The sequence below is a fragment of the Balaenoptera acutorostrata genome, chromosome 2 (assembly GCF_949987535.1).
Source record: "Balaenoptera acutorostrata chromosome 2, mBalAcu1.1, whole genome shotgun sequence".
Taxonomy (NCBI): Eukaryota; Metazoa; Chordata; class Mammalia; order Artiodactyla; family Balaenopteridae; genus Balaenoptera; species Balaenoptera acutorostrata.
The window spans coordinates 124,403,195-124,428,709 of record NC_080065.1 but is presented as its reverse complement, the minus strand read 5'-3'; the positions used below and the strand labels follow the sequence as shown (position 1 = coordinate 124,428,709).

At 49.5% G+C, this 25,515-nt stretch overlaps 1 protein-coding gene across 7 annotated transcripts in view; it reads left to right on the top strand.

Annotated features, from left to right (window-relative positions):
- Window positions 1-25,162, top strand: part of SIL1 (SIL1 nucleotide exchange factor) — a 314,302-nt gene extending 289,140 nt beyond the window's left edge. For all 7 annotated transcript variants that reach the window (XM_007172237.2, XM_057540342.1, XM_007172240.2 and 4 more), the window contains exons 8-10: window positions 19,664-19,760; window positions 20,205-20,369; window positions 24,341-25,162. In XM_007172237.2, the coding sequence (XP_007172299.2) occupies window positions 19,664-19,760; window positions 20,205-20,369; window positions 24,341-24,697 (619 nt within the window). In that variant the 3' untranslated portion in view covers window positions 24,698-25,162. The remainder of the gene's footprint in view (window positions 1-19,663; window positions 19,761-20,204; window positions 20,370-24,340) is intronic.
- The last annotated feature ends 353 nt before the right edge of the window (window positions 25,163-25,515 follow it).

Sequence of the window (25,515 nt, the reverse complement as noted above, 5' to 3'; positions counted from 1 at the left end):
TTTTATTTTTTCATCATTTTTCATGATGGGGCCCAACAAACTTAGTTTTTTCCTTAGATGAGTCTGAATTCAGTTTTGGTCCCTCAAAAAAAAAAAGAGTCCTGACTAATAGAAAACAGCTTCCAACTGATCTAACTCTTTGCTTCCAAATAGCTAACCTCATGTCCAGGGAAGATGCTTCATGGCTGGGACCCTGTGTGGAACACTGTGCTTCACACACACTGGGTGCTCACTTCATGTTTCTTATGTGGGTAACGGCACCCTCACCATCTACTGCCAACCTATGGGAGGAGGGTAGAGACCTGAGCCTGGGTCTCCCAGCCTGCCTCTTGGTGTCAGTTAATCTTGTCATCCGTGCATGCATTTTTCATCTCCTTCCTCTGCTTCTGCAGAGATAAATACAATCTGTCAGTCTCGCTTTGCAGGGGACTTGCCAAACATGTCAGTGATGGGGAGTTTATCAGTCTACCTTAAGCTCCCATCTTCCATATGTAGACAGGGAACCATACTCCTGTGGCACAATGCTGTTTGCGGCTGTGTGTCTGACTATTTCCCTCTGAAATCAGGCTGGCCCCTGGTGCCCAGCTCGAGCTGGTGCTGAATTTATTGTCCCTAAAACATCAGGGCAGTGTTAGAGGTTCCTTGCCCACTGCTTCTTTCCCAGGCTGCTTGTGCCAGCTGCAGGGCCCTTGTGAGGCTGTTAGGTGTCTCTCTGTGGCAGATTCGTTGTTCCATATTTTTAATTACTTACTTTTACAGATCTTAGAATAAATCAAATTATCCATCTGTTATGCTACATTATGCCACTGCAGTTCATGCAATTCTTTCTCATTGTATGTTATTTGTTAACTTGACCTTGCCCTCTTACAGTGTTCGTGCTCCTCTGTGTGGCTCTATGCCACCTTCTCAATGGATCCCTAGCATGTCAGTCTATTAGGGCCCCTGGCAGAGCTGACTGTGGGTAGCTCTTAGGTGGAGCAGAGGTTGGTGGAGCTTGGAGTATTGCAGAAGGAGGAGAGTGGCCAAGGAGCCACCTCTGATGCCATGCTGACCTGACATCGGTTTGGAAAGTTGGATTGTTATTAGGGTTCCAGAAATGAAAGCAGAAGTTGTAGCCTAGGTTTCTGGTCTTTAGCCAGAGGGCTGTTTTCAAGGTCAGCCAGGTGAGGTTGTGCTGAAAGGAGATGACAGTGGCCACCTGCAGACATGTCTGTGACTGCCCCGCCATGGCTGGCAAGCGGTGCCTAACATTAGGCTTGAGTCAGGGCTGATCTCAGACACAGCACAAATGGAAGTTACCTATTGGAGATTGATTTCAGGAACCATGTGGAGGATCCTGGCCCCCAAATCTTTTTTTTTTTTTTTTTCTCCTGCTGCCTAAAGTTCTGTTAATACTGTTGGGAATTAATTTCTTGGTTTTTAAATACATCTCTTACCTCTCTTTGTGAGCAAATACAGATACTCCCAGAAGGGGTACCCCAGGGGTCATCGAACACCTCTACTGTATCCTTTTTCTCAAGCAGTTGGGAATGCGTGGCGATGGGGACACACAGGGAGTTGGTTAAGGAGTCGAACTAGAGGAGAAAGGGAAAAGAAGGCAAAATTTAGAACATTAACTGGGCTCTTCCCTGTGTGAGCTCTTGGAGTGGGTAAGCTGCTCAGAAAGGGAGGGAGGTCATGTGTCCAACCCATCCACACACCTGGTTATGGGGCTGGACCATCTAGGCCTCAGTGTCCCAGCAGTGAAGTGACACCAAGCCAGCCTCATCCTTTTAGGCAGCTCCTACTAATTGAGTACTGGGCACTGGGCTAGACCTTCTAGAGGGTGAGGTTACAGGTGAACAGGCAGCAAGGCATAGTCCATGTCCTTGAGGGTGGTGACGGTTTAGTAAGGGAAACAGACTTTGATCAAGTCTGTTGAGTGTTATGAAGGAGAAAGGGGTCCCAGAAATGCATAGCCGGGGCCCTGTGTGGGTCAGGTGGTCAGTGAAGTTTTCTCTGAGGAGATGGTTGGAGAGAGACCTGGAGGAATAGGAACTAGCCTGATGAAGTTGGGGCCAGGGATGGGGAGTGGTGGGGGGAGGACACTCCAGGCAAGAGGCAGTAGTGAGCATTGAACGTTTGAGTTGAGAAATTTGTTGCAGGAGGAGGTCCATTTTTTGGTCCTAACATGGGGTCATTTTTAGCAGATTCCTGAATGGAAGCACTGAGGCTACTTTACTGATTCCTCAGTGCCTGGGGGACAACCTGTATGTAGCTAGATAGGCTTCTGTGTGGAGGCACTTTGGTCAGAGGCTCTGTGTTCTACTGCCTCATCCTCCAAGGTACCACAGCCCAGGGCTGGGTCTGCTACACTGGGTTGAGGACTCCTTCCCCCGCCCACCCACCCGCCTCTGGCCCAAGCCCACATAAATGGCCTTCTGACTTGGATATGGGCCCAGGTTGGAGCTCATTATGGCCTCCTGGCTGGGCCCTCCATTTTTCCTTCCAGGTAAGACCTGGCAGGCATCAAAGACTGCTAGGAACACCCCACAGGCCTTCTCCCTTAATGATCTTGCTCCCGCCCTCAGTCTGCATGGCCTCCTTAGCCAAGCTTTTCTCACCAGAGCCTCTGGTGACTTTTCACAAGCTTTTCCTCATTCCAACAAGCAGGATTCAGTGACTAATTGCTGGTATTTTTTTCCTCAAGACTATTTATATAGACTGTCATGTTGGGGGTGGGAGAGAGCAGGCTTAGGCTTGGGGGGACTGATGTTTCCTGCTACTGCCATCATTAGACGGAGGCCCATGTGGCATTGATAGCCACACTTTGTCTTTATTCTTGTATTTTTTGTCGTTTCGACATTTGGTTCTTTGAACATCTAACATCCCTCTTATGCTTCTCATCTCCTACAGAAGATTGTTGTATTTTGTCCCCACTGAAGCTGCGTTTTTCTTTTGTCAGATTTCTCACTTTCTTCTTTATTGTATTTTGATCAGTGTGGCCATGTAGGTCTGGGTTTTATTGGGAGCTTTTCATCTTCTTGGCAGTGGCCCTCGGGGCCTGGGTCTTCTTGCAAAAGCTGGGCTCTGCCTTAGGCCCCTGAAGCAGGCCTTTCCTGGCCAGGGCTAGAGAGAGCCCAGCCTGTCATCTGTCCATGGACACTCTAGCCCAGTAGTTCTCAAATTTAAGCATGCGTCAGAGCACCTGGAAGGCTTCTTAAAATACAGGTTGCCAGGATCCTTCCCTCAAGTTTCTGATTCACTAAGTCTGGGTTGGGGCCTAAGAATTTTTACTTCACACTAGTTCCCAGGTGATGCTGGTACTGCTGGTCCAGAGACCACACTTTGAAAACCACTGTATTAGTATAATTCCTTCTTTACCTTGAGCCCGTGTCCAGGGTCCTAGGGACGGGAGAGTAGTGCGGGACCAGGTTCCTTCTTCTTCATACTGGGTCCAGCTCTCCAAAACTAAATGATGGCAGATGTTGGCAGTGGCATCATAATATTTAAACACTTTTACAGTGCTTTCACTTGCCCTGTATCATTTGATACTCCAAGCAGTTCCCTTGGTTAAGTAGGACAGCTTCTTGACAGATAATAGAAGTAAAGTTCAAATAAGTTAAGGACTCTTTCATAGCCATTCAGCTGGTAGTTTGTGGTATAGCCCCAGTAGAATCCAGGTCTCTTAGCTCCTATTGAGCTTTCAGGCCTCTGCCACTTACTAGCTATGTGACCTTGGGAAAAAACTACTTAACTCTCCATGACTCAGTTTATTGGTTTGTAAAATGGGGATAATAATAGTATTTGCCCCATAGAGTTGTTGTAAGGATTATGTGACTTAACATTTGGAAAGCACTTAAGAACTATTAAATGGTGGAACCCCAGAATCCATTCTCCTAATGACTGTGAGGGGCTGCCCTTAGTTTTGCATTTCTATTGTCACAGGAGACCCAGGAGAATGTACCACTACTCAACAGACAGCATTATCTTGGACCATCAGGACAGGGCTCACTCACTTTGGAAAGGTCCTTCTCTCTATGGTCTTCACTGAGGGAACTGCGGATGGCCTGTGCATCTAGGAGTTCAAGGTAGAGCTGTAGCTGCTGGGCTGGGTCAGTGTGTGAAGTCTAAGACCAGGAGGGCAAGGCAGCCAGGTCATCAGGTCACTCCTCAGGAGCTGCTGCAGTTCAGGCCCTTGGGAACTCAGCCCTGGAGTGGCCCTTCAGGGGTTAGTTTGCAAGGAGGAGAAGCTCAGTCTGCCCTTTCAGTATTTTTCTGTCTTCCTGTCTCTCCTCCCCCTTCTGACAGGGGCGTGTATAGAACTAGCTGGGGTTTTAAGTAGAGGGCTGGTCCTGATAATGCTAATAGTATGCAACCTATTGAACATTATGTGCCAGGCACAGTTACATTGGATACCTTATTTAATCCTCCCAATGAAATAATTCTCATTTTACAGATGAAGAAGTTTGGGCAAAGATAGTTTAATTACGGTTATGCAGAAAGGAGGTCCAAGATTCAAACTCAGGTCTGTCTGGCTCCAGAGCCCGTGGTCTTTACCTTTGTGAAGCTGCCTCCTTGTATTCTACCATGATGTTTCCCTCTGGGGTGTCATTTTTCCCCTCCCATGGGTGCCTAACCTTGGCCTGTTCCCAGTATCCTTTGCTCCTTAGCTTAGTGTCCAGGGTCCAGGACTGTGCAAGTTTTTTATTCACCTTTGTATCTTCATAGAACTTAACACAAAATCTTATACAGAGGGTGACCATATGTTCTGTTTGTGCCTCTTGTCCCAGTGCAGTAATTAATAGTGCTTTTTTTCACTCTTAAAAGTGTCCCAGTTTGGACAGTAAATTATGTGGTCACCCTACTTACACATGACCGGTTCTCCCAACCCAGGGACAGTGGCATTTTAATAGGGGACCCTGAAAGACAGAATTATCTTTAAGACTCAAAGAAACAAACCCCAGGTGGTAAAATTTTAAGCACTTTTATAGCCCAATGGGCACGAGGATTTAGACAGAGTTTCTGCTCAGCACCCCACAAACCTACCACAAAGGACTATTTCTAAGACCAGACTTGAGGTCTATGAGGGTCACAAAGCCAATCAGATCTATCAAGACAAGAGTCCCACTGTGGCTTCATAGAAGTGTCTGACAAGCCAGGCCAGAAAAGGGGAGGAAGTGCAAAAAGCTTACACTTTCCCACTTCTCCCAGACAAAACAGCCCCAGCCTAGCATTTGGCTGTCCACAAACCCCTTAGCCTTCCTGCAGGAAAGAGCTAACTGGGGTTGGTCTGTTCCACTGTGCTGAACTCAAGCCCTGGTGGGAGCCTGGGCTCTGTGTCCCAGTGCTTTTTTGTCTCGGGTTCTGCTCATCTCTGGCTCTACCTCTATACCCTGGACATGGGGCCATGCCCAACCACAGCCTTGGTATGTGCAAGTCACATTCCAGACTGTGCCTTTGCCCCATTTGCAGGCAGCTGAAAACTGCTGTGCATATGTCAGTTCACACTTGAACTGGTTTAATGTTTTTTTCTTTTAAGTTGCAATCTAAAATTCAGCCAGACAGGCTTTAATGAGCACTAAATCGTCAAGCCTTTTGTTTCCCTTGCTATTCAAGCCATAGAGATTTTGTGTTTGATTCAGCAACAATTGCTGATTCTTAAACAAACCATTTACATTTTGACATTAACTATTTTATGAGTGTAACTTTTTCGTTGGCATTAGAATGATCGCAACAGAAGGCCTTTTAATGACTTATTAGTAAAAGAGTTAAAAGGGTCTGTGGAAGGTGATTCTTAACATTTTCTTTGAAGAAAAAAAAAGTAGATTTTTGTCTGAATTCACTTGGGTAATACATGCAGACTTTTAGCCTTTCTCCTCCTAGCTGAGTGACTTTTGATCTTGTTGAGGTCATTCTTCCTGGACACCCTCCTGGTCAAGCCCTCCATTTTTCAGATTTCACCTAATATTGAAGCCACCCTCTTGCACAGTTACTTGTCTAATAGAGTGCCTCTCTGCATGTTTCTGTCAGCTGTTAATTTTGTCTAATAGGGACAGGAACTGTTTTCATTCTTTGCTCTGGCCTTAAGATGTTTAGCTGAAGACCCTGTGCACTCTGGGCCCAGTCAGCATTTGTCGACCAGCTGACTGGACAAAGAGCCTCAGACAAATAGCATGCTCACAAACGAAACCATCCATCATTCTGTCTCCAGAAGCTGTGAGTAATTGGGGGTTTTCTCCAGTGTTTGAAGATCTCCACAGAATGGGAAGTCTTCGCTTTCCTTTTAGGCCCCCATTCCAGTGTCTGATGAGTCAGGTGTAAAGGCTTTGGGCAAGACCAGGCCTCCCAGGTTTGTTTCTGCATCGGGGAAGCTCTGTGTCCTTCTTAACCTGGAGGAGACCTGGTGAGCCCTGAGCCTGGCTGGGGAGTCAGTAGACCCACTCTGTTCGATTTTCTCCTCTGTTACAATGTGACCAGAAGTGGCTAGGAGCAGGAAACCCATGCTCAGTCAAGCCATGAGATCAGCCACATGAAATGGCGCTGGCCAAGGAGGCCATGTTGATCCACCCCCATGGAAAACCAGGAGCCTGGGTGCTGTTCTTGTCTCTCAGAACTAGAACTAATTGTTCGCAAAGGTCTTTCCAAATACAAATGATGCAAAGTATTTGGATGGTTCACCATATTGTTCACCATATTTAAACTGTCAGAAACCTTAAATATCTAAGCAGAACAAAGGATATTTTGGGGACTTGTTATGTATGTTGCACAGCAGAGAGACTTGTAGTCTATACTACTTCCAAATCCTGGAAATGAAGCATTTCAATGTTGTCATTTTCTGCTATAGACCATCCCACGGTCGTTGCCTTTTCTTTTGCTATTGAGAGATGGCTCATTCGTAAACATTTCTACAGTTGTGTGGCAAAAGCAAAATAGGCCTTGCTTGATTCCATTGGCTCTGATTGAGGAGATGAGGAGGTTGGAAGGAAAACTGAGTGATTTCCCAGCACACGTCTCAGAACTCCTGAGAGCAAGATTTGAGTGGGTAAGGAAGTTCCTTCCTGAGCCACTAAAGGCCTATTGAGAAGGTGTATTGCCTGCAGCTTGGAACAAGGATTGGCCAGGTGATTTCCCTGGGGCCCTCATACCCTGCTGGACCAGCCTGCTCTGCTCTCCCTCAGCCTTTGGCACCTAGGGGGATAGTTTTACCTCCAGCTAGTATAGAGGATCCAAACTAACACCCTCTCTGTGTTCTCTAATAAACTTGATAAATCTCACTGTGAAAAATCTCCCATATGTTTTAGCCTGAATTTTCTTCTGCTTAACCTTGTTGACCCCACCTTGCTTCCCTCAAACTGTCTGAGACAATTACTGGGAGATGTTTGTTGAATAATTATAGGCCACAGATAATTTCTCTTTAGCTCTCTGTCTTCCGTGTTCCCCACTCTGTGGCCTCCCTTTAGCCAGTTCTAATTAGCTTCTTTGATCCTTCCTCCCAGTCTCTCCCTCTAGCTTGTTAATTACATTTCTCCCCCATGAATTCTTCCTGTACTGGCTTTGCCTATCTAGCCAGAGGAGCTGAGAATGAGAATGTAGGGCCACTCAGTGGGAGGTGGTACATTCTTCTTTGTCCCCTACCACAGGTAACCCCTCCCACTTCTGAGAAGCCTGAAAACCCAGGCACTCTGCCTTTCTTAGCAGAAAGGTAAAAATAGTAATTTTCATTAAAGAGTATAATATGTTATGATAAAAACAACTATTATTTGAATGCTTGGTGTTTGTCAGGAAGTGTGCTAATCTCTATATATTATCACACTTGATCCCCACAACAATCTCATAAGATAAATATTATTAATCCCCATTTTATAGATGAAGAAACTGAGGTCCAAAGAGGTTGAGTAACATATTGCAGTCATACAGCTTGAAAATGCTGGAACTAGGACTTGAACTCATGTCTCTCTGACTCCAGAGCAGCTCTTATTCAGTAGTTTGCTTACTGAGTTTGGGCTTTGCGGTAAAACAAAAGTCCGGATCACTGGCTCTTAGCCCACCATAAAACAGACACACCCTGAGATAAGATGTCAGCTATTTACCTTCAGTGTAGAATAGGCTTTTTTTTTTTTTAACATCTTTATTGGAGTATAATTGCTTTACAATGTTGTGTTAGTTTCTGCTGTATAACAAAGTGAATCAGCTATACATAAACATATATCCCCATATATCCTCCCTCTTGTGTCTCCCTCCCACCCTCCCTATCCCACCCCTCTAGGTGGTCACAAAGCACTGAGCTGATCTCCCCGTGTGATGCAGCTGCTTCCCACTAGCTATCTATTTTACATTTGGTAGTGTATATATGTCCATGCCACTCTCTCACTTTGTCCCAGCTTACCCTTCCCCCTCCCCGTGTCCTCAAGTCCATTCTCTACGTCTGTGTCTTTATTCCTGTCCTGCCCCTAGGTTCTTCAGAACCATTTTTTTTTTTTAAGATTCCATATATATGTGTTAGCATACGGTATTTGTTTTTCTCTTTCTGACTTACTTCACTCTGTATGACAGTCAGAAGAGGCTTTTTTTTTTTTTTTTTTTTTTAAGGCTACATTTTATAGCTACTTTATTTATTTATTTATTTATTTTTGGCTGTGTTGGGTCTTCGGTTCGTGTGAGGGCTTTCTCCGGTTACGGCAAGTGGGGGCCACTCTTCATTGCGGTGCGGGGACCGCTCTTCATCGCGGTGCGCGGGCCTTTCACCATCGCGGCCCCTCCCGTTGCGGGGCACAGGCTCCAGACGCGCAGGCTCAGTAGTTGTGGCTCACGGGCCCAGCCGCTCCGTGGCATGTGGGATCCTCCCAGACCAGGGCTCGAACCCGTGTCCCCTGCATTAGCAGGCAGATTCTCAACCACTGCGCCACCAGGGAAGCCCCAGAAGAGGCTTTTTGAATTGAGATTATAAAACTTGGTGCAGAAGCAAGTTGGTGTGGCGCTAAAGGTCTTGCGGGAAACCTTCTGCAGAAAACAAGACTCTCATCAATTCTTGAATTGCTTTAATTCTTAACTCACTTTTCTAACAGTTTTAGCTCTCAGAAGATTAAGGAAAAGGGCTTCACTGAAATTGTATTCTGAGCATCACGAAGGATTTGTTTGGTGAAGTGAAGGTGTTGGAAACTTTAGCAGAAAGTGGCTGTGTTTGGAGAAGCCAAGGGAAATGCAGAACTCTGAGTTTTGGGGAAAGCAGATTTTAGAAGGTCCAGGAAAAAGTAGATATGTTGTTTGGGCTAGAACTTTGAAGGGAAGGATGACTCATAGTCTGAACAATGAAATGTGCTTAATATAGTCACAAGTGATTACTGCAAGGAACAGAGAGGAGACACCAAAACAGGCCAACAAGGCTGCATGGGGAGCTCTTGGAGTTGAGCTTTTGTCTGAGAGATGATAAAGGGACCTATAACTGAGGACAAAGGTGTAGATCTCTGAGAACACTGTCAGGAATACTAGGTGGGTGGAACCTGGGATGCTTAGAGCAAAGGACCTGCCTGAGCAGTTACTGTTCAGAGTGAGAGGAATGGCAGGGAAGGCGTTGGGCCAGCTGCTTCAGTCAGGTGATTCAGTGTAGCAGATGACAGGGCATCACCATCCTCTCTTCTATTTTGCCTCTAACTTCTCTTTTAAGAAGAATGGCCTTCCCTCCAGAAAGAGTAAAACAAACATGGCTAAGAAGAACTTCAGCCCAAAAGTGTGAGGAAGGAGAAGAGCCACTTGCTTCTTAAAATTAGTTAGGGTCTGAAACATCAAATGAAAACTTAATGATATCATCATGAGACCTGTGCATGTGTGAATGTTTAAGCATCATTGAGAGAGGAGTAAGGAGACAGGATGGTAACTGTTTTGCTTTTCAAAATAACAAGGCAAGTTTTTGAGACTTCATTTATGGGCATTCTAAAGAGAGGTGATCTCTTGGAGCTAATGTGTGTTCCATGAAAATAGACTGATTTAAAGCTTAATATCCCTTCCTTCCTCCTGCCCTTCCTTCCAGAATAGTACATCCATCTTACGCATACCACTGATGACTTTTTTGAAGTGAACATACCCATGTAACTACCACCCGAGTCAAGAAATAGGGTTTTATCAGCACCCCAGAAGACTCTCGTGCTCCCTCCTAATTCTAATTTCTTTTTTCAGGAAGATTTGCCAACCTAGAAGATTAGACCAATGTTATAGACAAAGAGAGAATCTGCATTTCAGAAGAATTTGTCAGAATCTCATGATAATCTAATAGGTCAGATAGAGAAATTGATGATCAAGTAGCTACAAATCCGCATGTCTTTAACAATCAGACCTAATAAAGGTTTGTTTATAAGTGGTTAAGTGTCAGCAGAGCCTTCACTGTAGCGATGTGCCAAAGAGCTCATGTCAGACCTGCCTGTCCAACCTGCATTCAGGTTCCCATGTGAGGGCATGGGGGCAGATGACACAGATTCGGAAGGGATAACCAACATGTTAGACAGAATGAAGATCCAGAAGAATAGTGACAGGCTAGGATGAAGGGCCCAGGTAGCAAAGCAACATTTAAAATTTTATTATTCAATTTTTAATTTTATAAATAACCCATATTTGTTTTTTTGTTTTTTTTAAAGTCTTACCACACAGGAACAAAAGTATGGTGTCAGTCCACCGAATCATCTGTAACTTGTTTTTTACCTTCTCTACTTGTATTCAGGGCCATGTTGGAGAACACTTGACTCATCAGAGGGTGATATGAACAGCCTGCAGGGATTTGACCTAGGCAGGCCCAGTGTTGAGTCAGTTTTGTGACACTACTGCCAAAAACCTAGATGTGCCTCAGGTATTAGGGACAGATGACCTTGGGGCAGAGTGGCTGGGACCACTGAACTCTGGAGGGGTTGGCCCAGGGGGAGCCCTGTGGGTAGATGTGAATACCACCTCTGCAGGGATTCGTCAGTACATGGGGCAGTGTCCCATAGAGCATTGTCAAGAAGGCAAAGGATTTCAGGAGTCACACGAAGAATGACTGCTGGATCCCATGAGGCTAGATTTGTGAGAGGGGATCTTTCTCTGGGCATTTGGCTTCTGAGGTTCAGAGGGGCTGACCTGTCAGGGCAGGTTCAGGTGACTCTCTCTACTTTGAGAGGGCAGATTGGGACCAGTGGATATAAGCTTCATGAAAGCAGACTTTAGCTCGGGAACAGAAGACATTTTTCTAGCAATTGGAAGAGTTTAAAGCTAACGTAAGGGTGAACCTCCCTACTGCTGTAATCTTCAACCTGGCAGCCAGTTATCAGAGATGCTTTACTGGATAAAAGGTTGGGCATTGGATCTAGTTATCCCAAATGCTGGTCCTCAGATCAGTGCCAGGCCTCCTGGTAAGGCTTATGTGAAGCATTTGTGAAAAATCAGGTGTTTAAGCCCTATCTTCTGAGACTGTGATTCAGTATGTGTAGGGTAAGGGTTAGACTCTGTTAGAATTTTCAGAAAGTGCCCAAAGTGCTCCTTGGAGAAATGGCTTATTCCACAGCAGGTGTAGGAAAAGTACTATATCTTGTACAAGAACATCTTGTGCCAGAAAGTATGGAGGTGCTCAAAGAATGATGGAAATGTGTCAAAAAGACACAGAAACCAACATGAAAAGGCTCTATTTCTTTTTTTCAGATTTATTCAGGTATATTTTACATAATCGTAGAACTGGATTATAACCCATAGATTAAATAAGAATCCATACTGATATAAATGAATGAATAAGTGAGGAAGAAGGAAAACTTCTTTTAGGTAGAGTGCCAACAAATACAGATAGAAGCAATGATGGAGTTTGAATATCATCCTTTGACAAACATCATGGTATTAATTATTTTAAATAAGAATTACTGGGGACTTCCCTGGTGGCGCAGTGGTTGAGAATCCGCCTGCCAATGCAGGGGACACGGGTTCAAGCCCTGGTCCGGCAAGATCCCACATGCTGCGGAGCTACTGAGCCCGCGCTCCACAACTACTGAAGCATGGGCCTAGAGCCCGTGCTCCGCAACAAGAGAAGCCACTGCAATGAGAAGCCCGCGCACCGCAACGAAGAGTAGCCCCCGCTTGCCACAACTAGAGAAAGCCTGCGCGCAGCAACGAAGACCCGACGCAGCCAAAAATAAATGAATAAATTAATTAATTAAAAAACCCAAACAAACTCTGTGGAGCTAAAACATAATTAAAAAAAAAAAAAAAAAAAGAATTACTGATGAATGCCGGAACTAATGGGTGAAAGTTTGATGAGGAACAGGCTGTCTTCATATCTTAAAGAGTCTCCTCACAAAATATTTATCAATTCCAAAGGGACAAATAGTATCTTTATAGTGGAGAAATCTGGCAGACACCACCATGATCAAGTAATCAAAGTGAACACAGCCACTTGTGAGCCTGAATGACATCATGTGCCTCCTGATATGATGCACCGAGAAAGACAAGACATTACTTTTGTGGCATTCTTGCCAACCGACACTACCTCAATCTAATCAGGAAAAAACATCAAGTTCAGGCTGAGGGACATTCTACAACTGGCCTGTACTCTTCAAAACTGTCAATGTAAAAAAAAAACAAAAAACAAAAAAAACTGTCAATGTAGTGAAAGACAAAGGCTAAGGAAGGGTGTGTCAAGGTTAAAGGAAATTCAAAGACATGCTTCTCAATTCATCATGTAAGTCCTGGATTGGACCTTGGACCAAAATTATTTTTCTAAAAAGGATATTATTGGGACAGTCGGCAAAATCTGAATATCTGTAGATCATGTGTCAATGTTAATTTCCTGATTTTGATAACTGTACTGTGGTTATGTTCTTAGGAAATACACACTTGATACATTTACAGGTAAAGTTACATCAAATCTGCAACTTACTCGCAAATGTTTCAGAAAAAATGTATAAACATAGAGAAAATGAGAAAGCAAATGTAGTAAAATGTTAACAGGTGACTCTTTTTTTTTTTTTTTTTAATAGGGAGCATTTTCTTTTTTCAAATTTTATTTATTTATTTTATTTATGGCTGTGTTGGGTCTTCGTTTCTGTGCGAGGGCTTTCTCTAGTTGTGGCAAGTGGGGGCCACTCTTCATCGCGATGCGCGGGCCTCTCACTATCGCGGCCTCTCTTGCTGCGGAGCACAGGCTTCAGACGCGCAGGCTCAGTAATTGTGGCTCACGGGCCCAGTTGCTCCGCGGCATGTGGGATCTTCCCAGACCAGGACTCGAACCCGTGTGCCCTGCATTGGCAGGCAGATTCTCAACCACTGCGCCACCAGGGAAGCCCGACAGGTGACTCTTGATAGAAGTCTTTTTTTATTTTGCAACTTTTCTGTAGGTTATTTTTCTGTATAATTTTCTGTAGTAGTTTTTAAGTGCCCAGTCTGAAATGATTTAAGGGAGGGGGAAAATGCCCAAGGTGATTGTGATGCAGAGCTATGTTTGAGAGCTACCAGATGTCAAGAAGATTCTTCAGTGCCCCTTTCTCTGAGGCCCCTTTGTCTCTCCAGAGGTAGGAAGATTATCATTCTGTGTGTTTGTGTCTGGAAAGAGGTTCTAGAGATACTGTTGTGAGCTTTATCATTGTGGTGAACTGTGGGTGTCCCACATTTGCTTACATGACTGGCATCTGGTTGGGGACTGTATTTGAATGGGTCCAATGATTCTCCTTCTTTTCTCCGGTGTCCAGATAGAACTTCTGAGGGGCCTAATGTGGTTCCCACCATAGTCAGGTGGTATGAAGCTCGTAACAGGCTGGATGTTTTGTTTCTCCTGGGGGCTTCACTTCCATGTGGAAGAGTTGTACGTGGCATTTATTTTTTTGGTGAACCTATTCTGTTTTTATTTAAGTTGGTAACTGTCCACATCTTGATTAACAGATGCTTAACCCTATTAATCCCTAGATGGCAGGCTACTATAGATCCCTAACGAACCTATTTCAGGAGTACACATCCTGCAAGTCCTTGTGTTTCACAGGTGATCAAGGCCACACGCTAGGGCGCAAACAAGGTGAGGCCATCGGAGAAGGAATCTTTCTCTCTGGGCAAGAAGATGAGCATGCACAGTGTCATCAGTCAGGATCACAAATGATTAAGCCTGCGGTGTGCCCCCTTTCCCTACTGCACAGCATCTTCGCAGAGAGCATTTCAGAACAATGGCAGCTTTTTCTTCTGTTATTAAGACAGAAGAAATAATAATTGTGCTACTTAGAAATATTGCAAGGATTCATGAGAGGGCACATACCCCATGTGTCCCATGTCCCCAGTGTGCTGTGGACAAGCCTGATATCTAGGTTTGGACTGAAACTCCGGATGACACAGGCTCTGCGCCAAGGGTTTCACCTTAGTACTTCCTCAGCCCCCATCGAACCAGTTAACCTAATCCTTATTTCCCGTCCTGAAGCTCTGCCTTTTTGTTTTTCTCCTTTTCCACTGATTCAAACTCCCTTTTTAGCCCTTGTTGTTCTGATTCACCTGTGCGCAGGATTTCTGTGCATTTCCTGTTTCTGTGCACACATCCTGGTGCCAGCAGTGCCTGCTTCATGGCCCTGTGCATCGCAGAGGACCCCACACTGAAAAGGGCCTGTGTTTGATTTAATGCTCTGCCCTCACCATCTTGAAATTCCTAATAGTTTTAGAACAACTAAATGTTCACGTTTTCATGAACATTATGTAGTGAGTCCTGAGTGACAGGGAAGGAGGAGGGCAGCTTCTGAATCTGAAGTGGGCAGCATTCTCATGAGCCCCCTGGCCACCCTGAGATCAGCTCCACCACCTCCTCAATGACCCCTAGACACTTGCTCAGCTTGGTTAGCTGAAATATGACCTCTGACCCTTGGCATATTGCCCACATCAGTCACCCTGACCCAGAGCGTTTGGTTTCTGCGAATGCAATCACTTCCATTTCTGCGTGCACCCTGCCCGCCCCCCGCCTCCAAGATTAACAGAGTAGCAGCTGCTGCCATCCCTCTGCACACAGACAGCTGACTCGCCTGCTGATTGTGAACGTCCCAGTAATCCAAGTGCTAATGGTATTTATTCAGTCCAGCCAGCTTAGCCCTGAACAAGGTTTATTCTCATTTATCTCATTGGAGACGAGCTACGTCCTTAATATCCTTCTGTTGACTTTGAGCACACCAGCACCACTGATGTTGCTGAGAGGCGTGCCAGGCCCCTGCCCTTCCAACTCACTCAGATCGCCAGCTGTCAGGACACCCATCTTCCAGCCAGCAAGACACCCCCACCCCCACCCCGACCCCCACCCTCAGGCGTGGGCCACAGCTCCGGTCCTGAGTCTGTAGGCTAGGAGGGGGATAAGGCCAGCATACATGTGCCTGGGGCATCTGGGCTGAATAAAAGCAGTGTTCTCAAGGATATGGTCTGGCCTCTTTGTGTAGCAAACCCACTATAATTATAATCTTCCGGTCACAATGTATTGTGTAGCATTTTGGCACTCGTTAGCTATTCTATCTTTAACTCAAGGTAGTTTTAGCTCTGCCTCACAGGTGAAGAAACTGAAGTGAAGGGACTTGCCCAAGGTCATCAGCCATTGTTTACAGGATTCTCACCAAGAGTTCTCCAGGCTTTTGCCCTGGCACATTCTGTAGACCTCACTCTGAGCTATTTTGGGCATTTCTTCCCCCAAAACATAGCAGTGAGCATTGAGAGCCCAAGGCTGAGCTGCCTGGAGAGAGAGGGTTTCTGAGAGCATGTTGGTGTCTGCCCCTCTAGGGCAGATTGCTCAAGAAAAGCCCTTCTCTGCTGTCCCTGCCTGGATGGACTGAGTGCCATCTGGAAATGCTAGCCTGGTTTTTCCTACCCTCCTGCTGTGTTTCCTCAGCCTCTTTGACTGGGTGGCACTGAAAGGCTTTTTTCGGAAGGGTATTGTATGGAACCCCTGATGTGTCTGTGGAGCCACTGAAGCCCTGAAGCCTGGGGTAGAGCTCAGAGTTACGTGGGTTCCCTCATTTAAGCTAGTCAGGGTGTGGGCCCAGGGCTGCTAAGGCCGCACTTGGCCACACTCAGCCACAGGCCCACATTTGGCCCATGGTCCTGCTCTACTTACCCAAGTTTTCAGGACTCTGCTGCAGGTGAAAAAGTAGATTCATTGCCTTATGAAAGTGATTTTTGCAAGTGGCAAAAGGCACCAGGCTTTCCCTTTTTCTCTCTGGTTTACTTCTCCTGTGTTTGAGTTCTATTCTTTCCTACTCTAAATGGCTTCCCTCCATGGGGATGGTTTGGGTTGGGACCTGCCCCCTCAGGACCACAAGGAGTGGAAGAGGCAGCCATCAGTGGAAGGGAAGAAAGGGGTGTCAGTGCCTGGTGAGGAAGAAAGGATGCTGGGCAGATACCGACACACACGGTGTAACAGAGTCGGCCTGACCTGGGAATGGTGGGCTATGCCTGGCTCAGAGTGTCCCTCCAGCTCATCTCCCACCCCGGGGTCACTGTCCTGAGGCAGGCCCTTCTCCTGGGCCCTCTCTTGTGTCTGTATGCCCTAGAAGTGCTTGTTTCCAACTCCCCGTTTTGCCTTGCGTGTGTTGAGGAAGGAGAAGCAGGAGCAGGTTCCACTTGCTGGGCAGGATATGGGTCCTGTGTCTCCCCATCCTCAGTCGCAGCCTGACCTGCCCTTGTGTCAGGAGTCAGCTGCACTCCTCAGCCCCGTTTTCTATGATTCTTCAGGGCAGCCTTCCACTGAATGGTCTTCTTGCCTCTCTGTACATGCTCATGCTGTTCCCTGAGCACATGCCTGTCGTCTGGTGCACAGGCTGTCTTCCTCACTTGTACTCCAGTCTTCTGCAGTCTCTCTTCTTCCAGGCAGCCCTCCTGGAAGGGAGACCAGACCAGACTTTCTTATTCTTTCTCTGAACCCCCACAGACCTTAGGTTCAGAGCCACCTGGTACGGCCTAAAGTTACATAGCCATTCATTTATTCACTCTGAAACCTGTAAGTAGGATATGGTGGTGTGGTGTCTCTCCTATGTGTGGAGCCTGGCTTGTTGAGTGTTGTTGAGTGTTGAGTGGCAGAGAACAGGCTGAGTGTCCCCAAGGATCTGTTCTGCACATGGGGCTTCTCTGAGCAACTGCCTGGCCAGTGCCTTGCCTCTAGATCTTTCCTAGGACAGTGCTTTCTGGCCCTTTCTAACTCACATCGGGGCTCTGATGGACAAAAATGCTGGGGAAGCCATATCTCTTCTTGGCTTTTGGCATCTTTTGTTTACTCCCATTGGCTTATTCTTTCTCTGGAGGATCCTAGGAACTTGCCTACACAGTATGTGCCCTCCCCTTTTGCCCCTGGTAGTTTGTTTTATTGTTTGTGCTGTGGTTCCCTTTGGGGTTTGAGTCTTCTCTCCCCTTCTACCAGGTGAAACCTGGGTGGGCAGAGTCCCAGTATTCTTCATGTCTCTCCCCTCTCCCAGTACTGCCCCAGTTGGTGACAGGGCTGCTACTCTGGGAGCTGCTTAGGCTGGGTCTCCTTGGAGGCCCCTCTGCTCCTGAGCTCTGAGTTTGTCTTTTGGGGTTAGCCAGGTGATTGTTTCTGGGTCTTGTTCTCAGCAGATCTGTAGACAAGGATGAAGCTTCACATGACGTCTTTGGAGGGCCTTGTCTGTGCCACTCTGCAGGCCCACTGGGGATGGGGCTCCTAGGTGCTATTCCCTGAGGCTGATGAGATGTTGGGCCTCACAGCCCCCCTTCCTTGGGAGGCTGCGTTTGACGTTTGTGTGAATTTCTCAGCGTGGTCGACTTCTTTTCCTAGACCCTGCCTGTTGTGGGTGAGCGTTCCTCAGACACATGACGGCAGAGACAGCCCTAATTAACTCACGCTTTGATGAAGCAGCTGACTTTCTCAAGTTGGGGGAGCAGGGGGCAGGGAAGAGGCTCAGCTCCGTACTCTGTGCATTGGCGCCCACCTGCCTGTCTGGAGAGGAGCTGTCAGCCTTCTTCCCCAGGGACCCCAGTGCATCTCCAGGCTGCTCCTCAGACACAAGTGAAGTTGCAGTGGGAAAGGCCGGCACCCACCCTGCGCATCCTTTTGCAGAGAAGATGCAGAGGGATGCAGGCGCCTCCCATTTTACAGCAGGAAAACTGGCTCCATGTGCTAAGTCTGCTTCGAACCTTGAAGCTGGTGCCTGGTAGGAGTAGTGGGTGGACCATCAAGGACTCACTTGGGCCCCATTGCTGTACCATCTGGCCCGCTTGTATGGGGTGCCTGCTGTGTGCCAGGCCGTCTCCTGTGAGCAGCAAGCAGTGTGCTCTCTCTCTTGTTACCTGCCTCCCCTTTTCTCTGGGTTTTGGACCAGGAATCGACTCTCTGATTTGTCTGTACTCTGCCTTACTCTCCAAGATGTTCTGAGGGCCCCCTGCTAAGATTGGGGGTTAGGAGAAACAGGTGCTTTTTGGGTCTCCAGGGTACTTTGTGGTGGCCATGCTAAGATAAGGCAGCCAGAGCCCAGAAGAGACTGGGTGCCCTCTGTGTGCTTGCTGTCTGGGTGAGGGTGACAGCCACTGTCTCACCTCTGGTCCAGCCTCTCCCCTTGCTGCTGGTCTCAGGCTTTTTACATGCCTGCCACCTTTCTTTTCTGAGGCCTCATAGGCTGCTGATGAGGGAGTCTTGACCTTCCTCGAAGGCCTAACTACACAGATCCCTGCACTTGGCACTTGCTCCTTAATTCATCATCAGTTTGATCTTAGAAAGTAAGGGGTTCCCAGCCATGTCCCTGTCTGGCACCCTGCCCTAGAGGAGGTCTCACCCTCCAGGACCCCCATCCTTTCATCCATGAGAGCTTTGCCTGAAATATTTGTTTGAAGCTCATCACTCTTTCTCTAGCCCAGAATGGGGACTGGAGTTCCAGAGGCAGCTCTGGGTTCTTTGTGTTTCAGTGTTGCCCATTTGTTGGCTGATGCAGTCATGGTTGTACACATATGTTGCTTCATTCACTCCTTACTGTCCAGGGCCCTACGCCATGGCAGACCCTGTGCTGAGTGCTGAGATACAGGGACAATCATAGTAGCCGCTGTCACATAGTGGAGAGTCCAGCAGGGAGGCAGCTGGGTTGGTCCTATTTGGGGATCTACTCAGGGATGCAAAGGCTCCCTGGATATTGTTCTTTCTGCCTGCCTCCCTCCCATAAGTGTTTACTCCATACTGTCTGTGTGCTCCACCCAGGAGGGGAGAGAGAGGAAGGGGTCCCTGGCCCTGGAGCTCCACACCCTGAAGGGAACAGATCGTTAGTGATTCCCCGGAGTGTGATGCACCTGGGATCATGGAAGGGGGAAGCACGTAAGGCTGGCTTGAGGAGCGTGGAGGAAGGCTTTCCATAGGAGGGACACTGAAGTAGCACCTTTAGCATCAGAGGGATCTTAAAATGGTAGAGGTGATTTCCATTCCCAGATCACCCCAGCCCATTGGCTGATAGGGAGTGGACACTGGCCTGGGGCCCTTGGCCCTGTTGTCTGTGCCATAGGCCATTGTACCCAGGTGGACCTACACCAGTTTGTTTCTGTTTCCCCAGATAAGTTCTAGGTTGTCCGGAGTGGGAACACCCCCTGTGCACCTTGTTCCTCCCCAGGGATGGCTGCTGTGGTGGTAGCCCTCTTACCTGGGCTGGGCCCAGGGGCGTACCCCCAAGTTGGTGAGTAGGTGCAAAGTCCTGCTTTCCTGTGCTTCCCCCTCCAGCAACCCAAAGGTCCAGGTGGAAGCCATTGAGGGAGGAGCCTTGCAGAAGTTGCTGGTCGTTCTGGCCACGGAGCAGTCTCTCACTGCAAAGAAGAAGGTTTGTTTCTGCTGCCTTTTTCCCGCCCAGACCCCAGCACACCTGTGGAGCCTAAAAGGCGAGGGTCCCTTTCCAGGTTGTTCACATCACCCTTGGGGGCCTGAGTGGCCATCCACTGGGTGGCGTAGGGGGAGAGGTCCCCTTCGCCTAAAGCAGCACAGCAGCATGTGAGGCGTCTGGAGGCCTGCTCCCATGGTGCAGTCTCAGGTTCAACACCCTGGCTTCCTGCCCTGGGCCTCCGTTTGTCCCCTGGGTGGTATTGAAGGTGTCTGATGTCTCTCCTGGCTCTCACAGCCCTGGGTGCTGGGGTGAGCTGTACCCAAGGGTGGTGGGTGGGGCCAGGAAGAATGGGAGCTGGGCTGGGGTAGCTGTGGCACCTCTGGGTGCCTGCCCCAAGGCCTAGTTTCTGTGGCTCCTCACCCATCTGGATCTGTGCCTCCCCAGGTTCTATTTGCCCTGTGCTCCTTATTGCGACACTTCCCCTATGCCCAGCAGCAGTTCCTGAAGCTGGGGGGGCTGCAGGTGCTGAGGAGTCTGGTCCAGGAGAAGGGCATGGAGGTGCTGGCCGTGCGCGTGGTCACTCTGCTCTACGACCTGGTCACTGAGAAGGTGAGTGCCCAGGCCTGTCCTGCCTCCCGTGCACTTTGCTTTGTGTTTGTTTCTGGCCATTTGACCCTCCCCCCTCCCCCCTCCCCCCTCCCCATATCTTCCATCCATTCCCTCCATCCTCATAGCTGAGTATCCTGAGCAAACATGCCAGCCCTGAGCTGGGCAGACAGGGATGCTGTGGAGCCCAGGATTTCTGAGATGTCAGGGCGGATGTCCTGTGGGAAGTGACTGCTGGGCTAAAACCTGAGGGCTGGTGAGGAGTGGGAGGGGGCGCTGGCAGTGGTCAGGGCCAAGTGTGCAAGCACAGGGGTCAGCATGATGAAGGGTCAGTGTGACCAGAAGCCAGAAACAGCCAGGATCAGCCCTTCATGGAATAAAAGGTCATTTGGCTGAAACATAGGGTGCGGGTGACCAGGAGCAGGTGGGATGGAGCAGCTGTGTCTGGGAGCCATCACAGCAGCCAGGAGACTGAGGAGCCAGGGGCTGGAATGATGCTGAATCTTAAGATTCTAGAAACCTGGAGGTGCCTTCTCTGGGAGCTTTGGCTCTGGGCAGGGACTCAGACTGGCTGCCACTGAGGGACCCAGGGACCCACGGGCTTGCCATCTGGGAGGAGACTTGGTGCCCAGACCACTTTGGTGTTTGTGAGCCTGAGAAGTGTCTTAATTAAGGAGAGGGTAAAACCAGCCAGGGCTGATTCTTAATTCAGCTGCTGCAGAGAGCATTGGCAGGGTTTTCTCAGCTGCCTCTCTGGGGCCACACTCTCCCTACAGCCAACTGCGGATTAGTGGAGCAGGGCTGGGCAGCCGCTGGAAACCACTTCTGAATGCTGGAGGCAGAGGGGCCCAGCCCTTCCTCCCTGCCCCTCCCCTGTGCACCCCTACCCCCAGGCCTCAGGCCAAGGATCAGGGTTGTCTGTTGCTGCTTTTCTCTCCACCTGTTGGCTTTTGTGTGTGTGCACTCACTCACTCTGTCTGTCTCTCTTGTCCTGTCTTGTCTCTCAGTCTCTCCCTCTCTCCCTCCCTCTCTCCCCCTTTCTCTTCCTCCACCCCTCTAAGCTGCAGAAACCCAGTTTCTCAGAACAGCAGGCAGCCATGTGGTCCTCACGTCCAATTAATAAGGCCGGGGCACAGCTGACATCCTGGGAGTGGGCCAGCAAGCCAGGGGAAGGACATGTACATAGGCTTGGCATTTCCCAGGAGGAACCTATCACTTTCCCCTCGTGACTTGGGTGTCTCTTTGCTGCCCTCAGCCCTGGCGTAGCGGGCCCTGTGACTTTGCCTCATCCCCGGAGAGCTACCACTGGCAGTCTCACCAAGGCTGCCCTGGTGAGAGGCAGGCCCCTGAGTCAGCTGGCCCCGGAGCCGGCCTTTGAGGCTTTGGGGTGCTGTGAAGATCAGGGAGGGAGTGGCGTCTCTCTGCAAACAGTATGGAGACAGCCATCCTCCTGCAGGAGGAGGACCGTGGAGGAGTTTCAGCCAGAGAGTGTTAGAACAGATGACAGCCATACTTTACACTTGAGGCAGTCAGGGCTTCTTGTTCTTATGGTTTCTCAGAGAGAATAAAGAACTAGTCAAACTAGCCAAACCCATCTGGGGATGGGTCCAGAGCTGCCTGAAGGTAGAGGTGTGACAGGTTGCCAACCGGGGGGTGCCATGCACCTTGAGGGCATCATTGGTGTCGGGAGGTGGCAGCTGGAGGCAGAATTCCCATGAGAGTGTGGGACCACCTCTCAGATTGTTAGGGTCCTTGGCTCACCGGCTTACCCCTTCTGTGGTCTGCCAGACCCCAGGCATTTCTTCTTCTGTCCCCTGGCTCTTGGTGGGCCCTCCACTAAGAAACTGTGCCCTGACGTCTGGGCTCCTGCAGAGCTGGGATGCCCTCCTGTGGTCATGAGCCCACGTCCTCTCGTGCCTTCTTGGAGCCAAAGGGCCGCAGAGGTGACCTGCCCGCTGGTTCCTCCCACAAGTGTTGACTGGTCGTCTGCCCTGCCAGTGCTGTGCCAGCCCCATGGTCCCTGCCCTCCTGGTGCTTTCAGGCAGACATTTATCAGAGAACCTCCTAGAGCATGTAGGCCCTGGAGGCTTATGATCAGGGCCCTAACCTCTTCTGAGGAGTCAAAGGAGGTGCTGAGTGGGAAATGAGGGGTGAGTCAAGTTGACTGTGGAGTCAGTGTTGGGTGAGAGGGTGCCTGGAAGTGGGAGCTGCACATACATAGGTCCTGGGGGAGAGTTAGTGTGACAGGTGCCAGAGTGAGGGCATGTGTGGGGAGGCGCCCACGTGCAGGCAGGGGCAGATCCTGAAGAGCCTCCAAGTCCCAGGGAAGGGAGTCAGTCTTTATCATCAGAAATGCCAAGTTGTGAAGGGTTTGGGGCTGTGCCACATTGTCTGCTGTCAGAGGACTGGAGGATGCAGGCTGGGAGCGGGAGGCAGGGGACTGCAAAAGTGCAGTGAGGAGCAGGGCCCATGGGGCAGAGAGCTGGGAGGACTGGGATGTGTTTGGAGGTGGAGCTGGCAGGACTTGGGAGTAGGTTAGGAAAGGACTACTACATCCCTCTCAGCTTTTTCTGTCCCAGGATGCTGACCCCCCTCCTCCCCTGCTTCCTCTGCCAGCTCCAACAATCGCCAAAGCCATCAGGTGGTCCACTGTGGCCCCTGATCTTTTTCTGGGCTTCCCTCTTGCCTTCCCTGTCATCTGCATGCCTCATCCTCCCCTGGAGTTAGGGCAGTGATTTCTTCTTTCTCCTTGCAAGCACATTTAGTACAACCAGTATGGGACATCTCTACCCACTGCCGACCCTCCATCTCTGCATAGCCTTCCTCTGACATTTGAAGTAAGTTGGTAGACTACTGGTGGCTTGCTGTGGTGGTATAGTGGTTAGTACTCTGCATTGTGAAATAAGTTGGTAACTTGTCAGGTTTCAGGTGTTTCCTTTCCTGCCTCTGGCAGCCTGGCAGGATCGGTTCCCACCATATTCTGATGGGGCTGGGTTTCTGCACTTACCAGACACAGGCCATGCATGTGACTTCCTGCCCAAACTTTCCTCAACTCCCCAGGCCCTCAGCATAATGGCCAGGGACGCCCAGGGCTCTGAGCATTCTGGGCCCCAGCCTGGCCCTCGTGCCCCATTGACCATAACAGCCTGCTGGTCTTCAAACATGAGGTGGGCCCAGGCCTATTGTCGCAACCCTCCTGTGTGTGTGGACCCTCCACCCTTGTCCCCTTGGGCAACTCCCACAAGCCCCTCAAGACTCAGGGAAATGCCAGCCTCCTCTGTCGCCCATGCCCTAACTCCTCTGAGGGAGTGGATCTGTAGTTGTGATGGCGATGTGATGCTGCTGCTGGTACAGCTAACGTTTGTTGATGGCGAAGCTCACGTTGTGGGTGTGCTCTGTGTGCTGGGCACTGGCTGCATGGTCACTGTCCCACTGAGTCCTCCCAACAGTCCTGAAGGGGTTACGTCCTCTCCTCCACATGAGAGATGATGGCATTGGGTCTTAGGGAGGCAAATGCTAGCCCAAGGTCATTCCGTCATTCAGCTGTCAGTGGTGGAGCAGGAATTTGAATCCAGACTGTCTGCCTTCACACCACCCTGCTGGATGAAATGTATCATGATATTTAGGACTTATTCAGTTAATGTTTAATCTCCTGCTAGATCCTGAGCTCCTTGAGGGCAGGGACCATGTCTCCATCTTGGTTTCTCCAGCACCTGGCACATTACACAGTTGTTTTTGATGAGTGGATGGATGGAGAGATGGGTGGACATATGGATGGGCTGGAGAGCATGTGTGAAGCTATGAGTCCAGTTGGCCTTCTCCCATGAAGGGCCTTTGAGGCCCAAGGGGAAGGAGGAAGAGGGTGCAGACTCATGGGTCAGCCATGTGCCTTCGAGTCTGAAAGGCAGGGCTAACTGCTCTCTGTGTGTTCTCTCCCCTTCCCACACCCCGGCCCCTGGCCATGCGGATGGCAGATGTTTGCTGAGGAGGAGGCCGAGCTGATGCGGGAGACGTCCCCAGAGAAGCTGCAGCAGTACCGCCAGGTGCACCTCCTGCCAGGCCTTCAGGAACAGGGCTGGTGCGAGATCACTGCCCACCTCCTGGCACTGCCAGAGCACGATGCCCGCGAAAAGGTCCTACAGACGCTGGGTGCCCTCCTGGCCACCTGTCGGGACCGCTACCGTCAGGACCCGCAGCTCAACAGGACGCTGGTCACCCTCCAGGCTGAGTACCAGGCACTGGCTGCCCTGGAGGTCCAGGATGGCGAGGATGAGGGCTACTTCTGGGAACTCCTGGGCTCTATCAACAGCTTGCTGAAGGAGCTAAGATGAGGCTGCCCCTGACACTGGGACTGGACTGGGACGCTGCTCGTGAGGCTGAGGGGCACCAGCTGGGGTGGGCTTTTCAGGGGATACCAGCTAGGAGGGAGGACTTCCCCACTGGGGCCTGGGCATCATCTGGGCAGTGCTGGCCTGGCCATTAAATGGTAGCATGAAGCCCATTGTCTGTCTGTTTACTATGTGTCTGTGCAGACTGGGCACAGTGCTTTGGTGGTCTTTGGGTGATAGGGCCCTGAGGTCCCCTGGTGACGTGCTGGGTGGTCAGTCCAGGGCATCCAGTAACAGGCCCCGTGGGGAGGGTCTGGGCCCAGGAGTTGGAAAACCCCAGTTGGGACCCAGCTGTTTACCAGCCAGTGGCTCTGTGACTTTGGGAAGTCATTTAACTTCCCTGAGGCTGTTTCCTCATCTGTAAAAGGGGAATGCTATTAAATGAGAGAAAACATACATAAAGCATTACACCAGTGCCTGGCACTCGTGCTTGTCCCCTCCTCACCCAGCTATGCAGGGAGATCTGGGTAATCATCTCACTGCCCCCTTCATCCTGTGCCTACATATTAGTTTCGAGGCCACTGGCACTGGCAGAAGCCTGAGGGCATCTCCACACGCAGGGATGCTGTGTCAGCCCAGGCAGCTGATGGGCGAGGCTGGAGCTTTCGGCACTGGGGTCTGGGTGGTGGGACTGCGGTGGCTTCGTGCACTCGGGAGGCCTTTGGGTGTAGGCCTAACTCTGGGAGCGGAGTAATCTCGATAAAGCTGGTAGTGGGAGCCCAGGCCTGCCGGGCCCACCTGACGGGGCAGAGGTGCTTCTC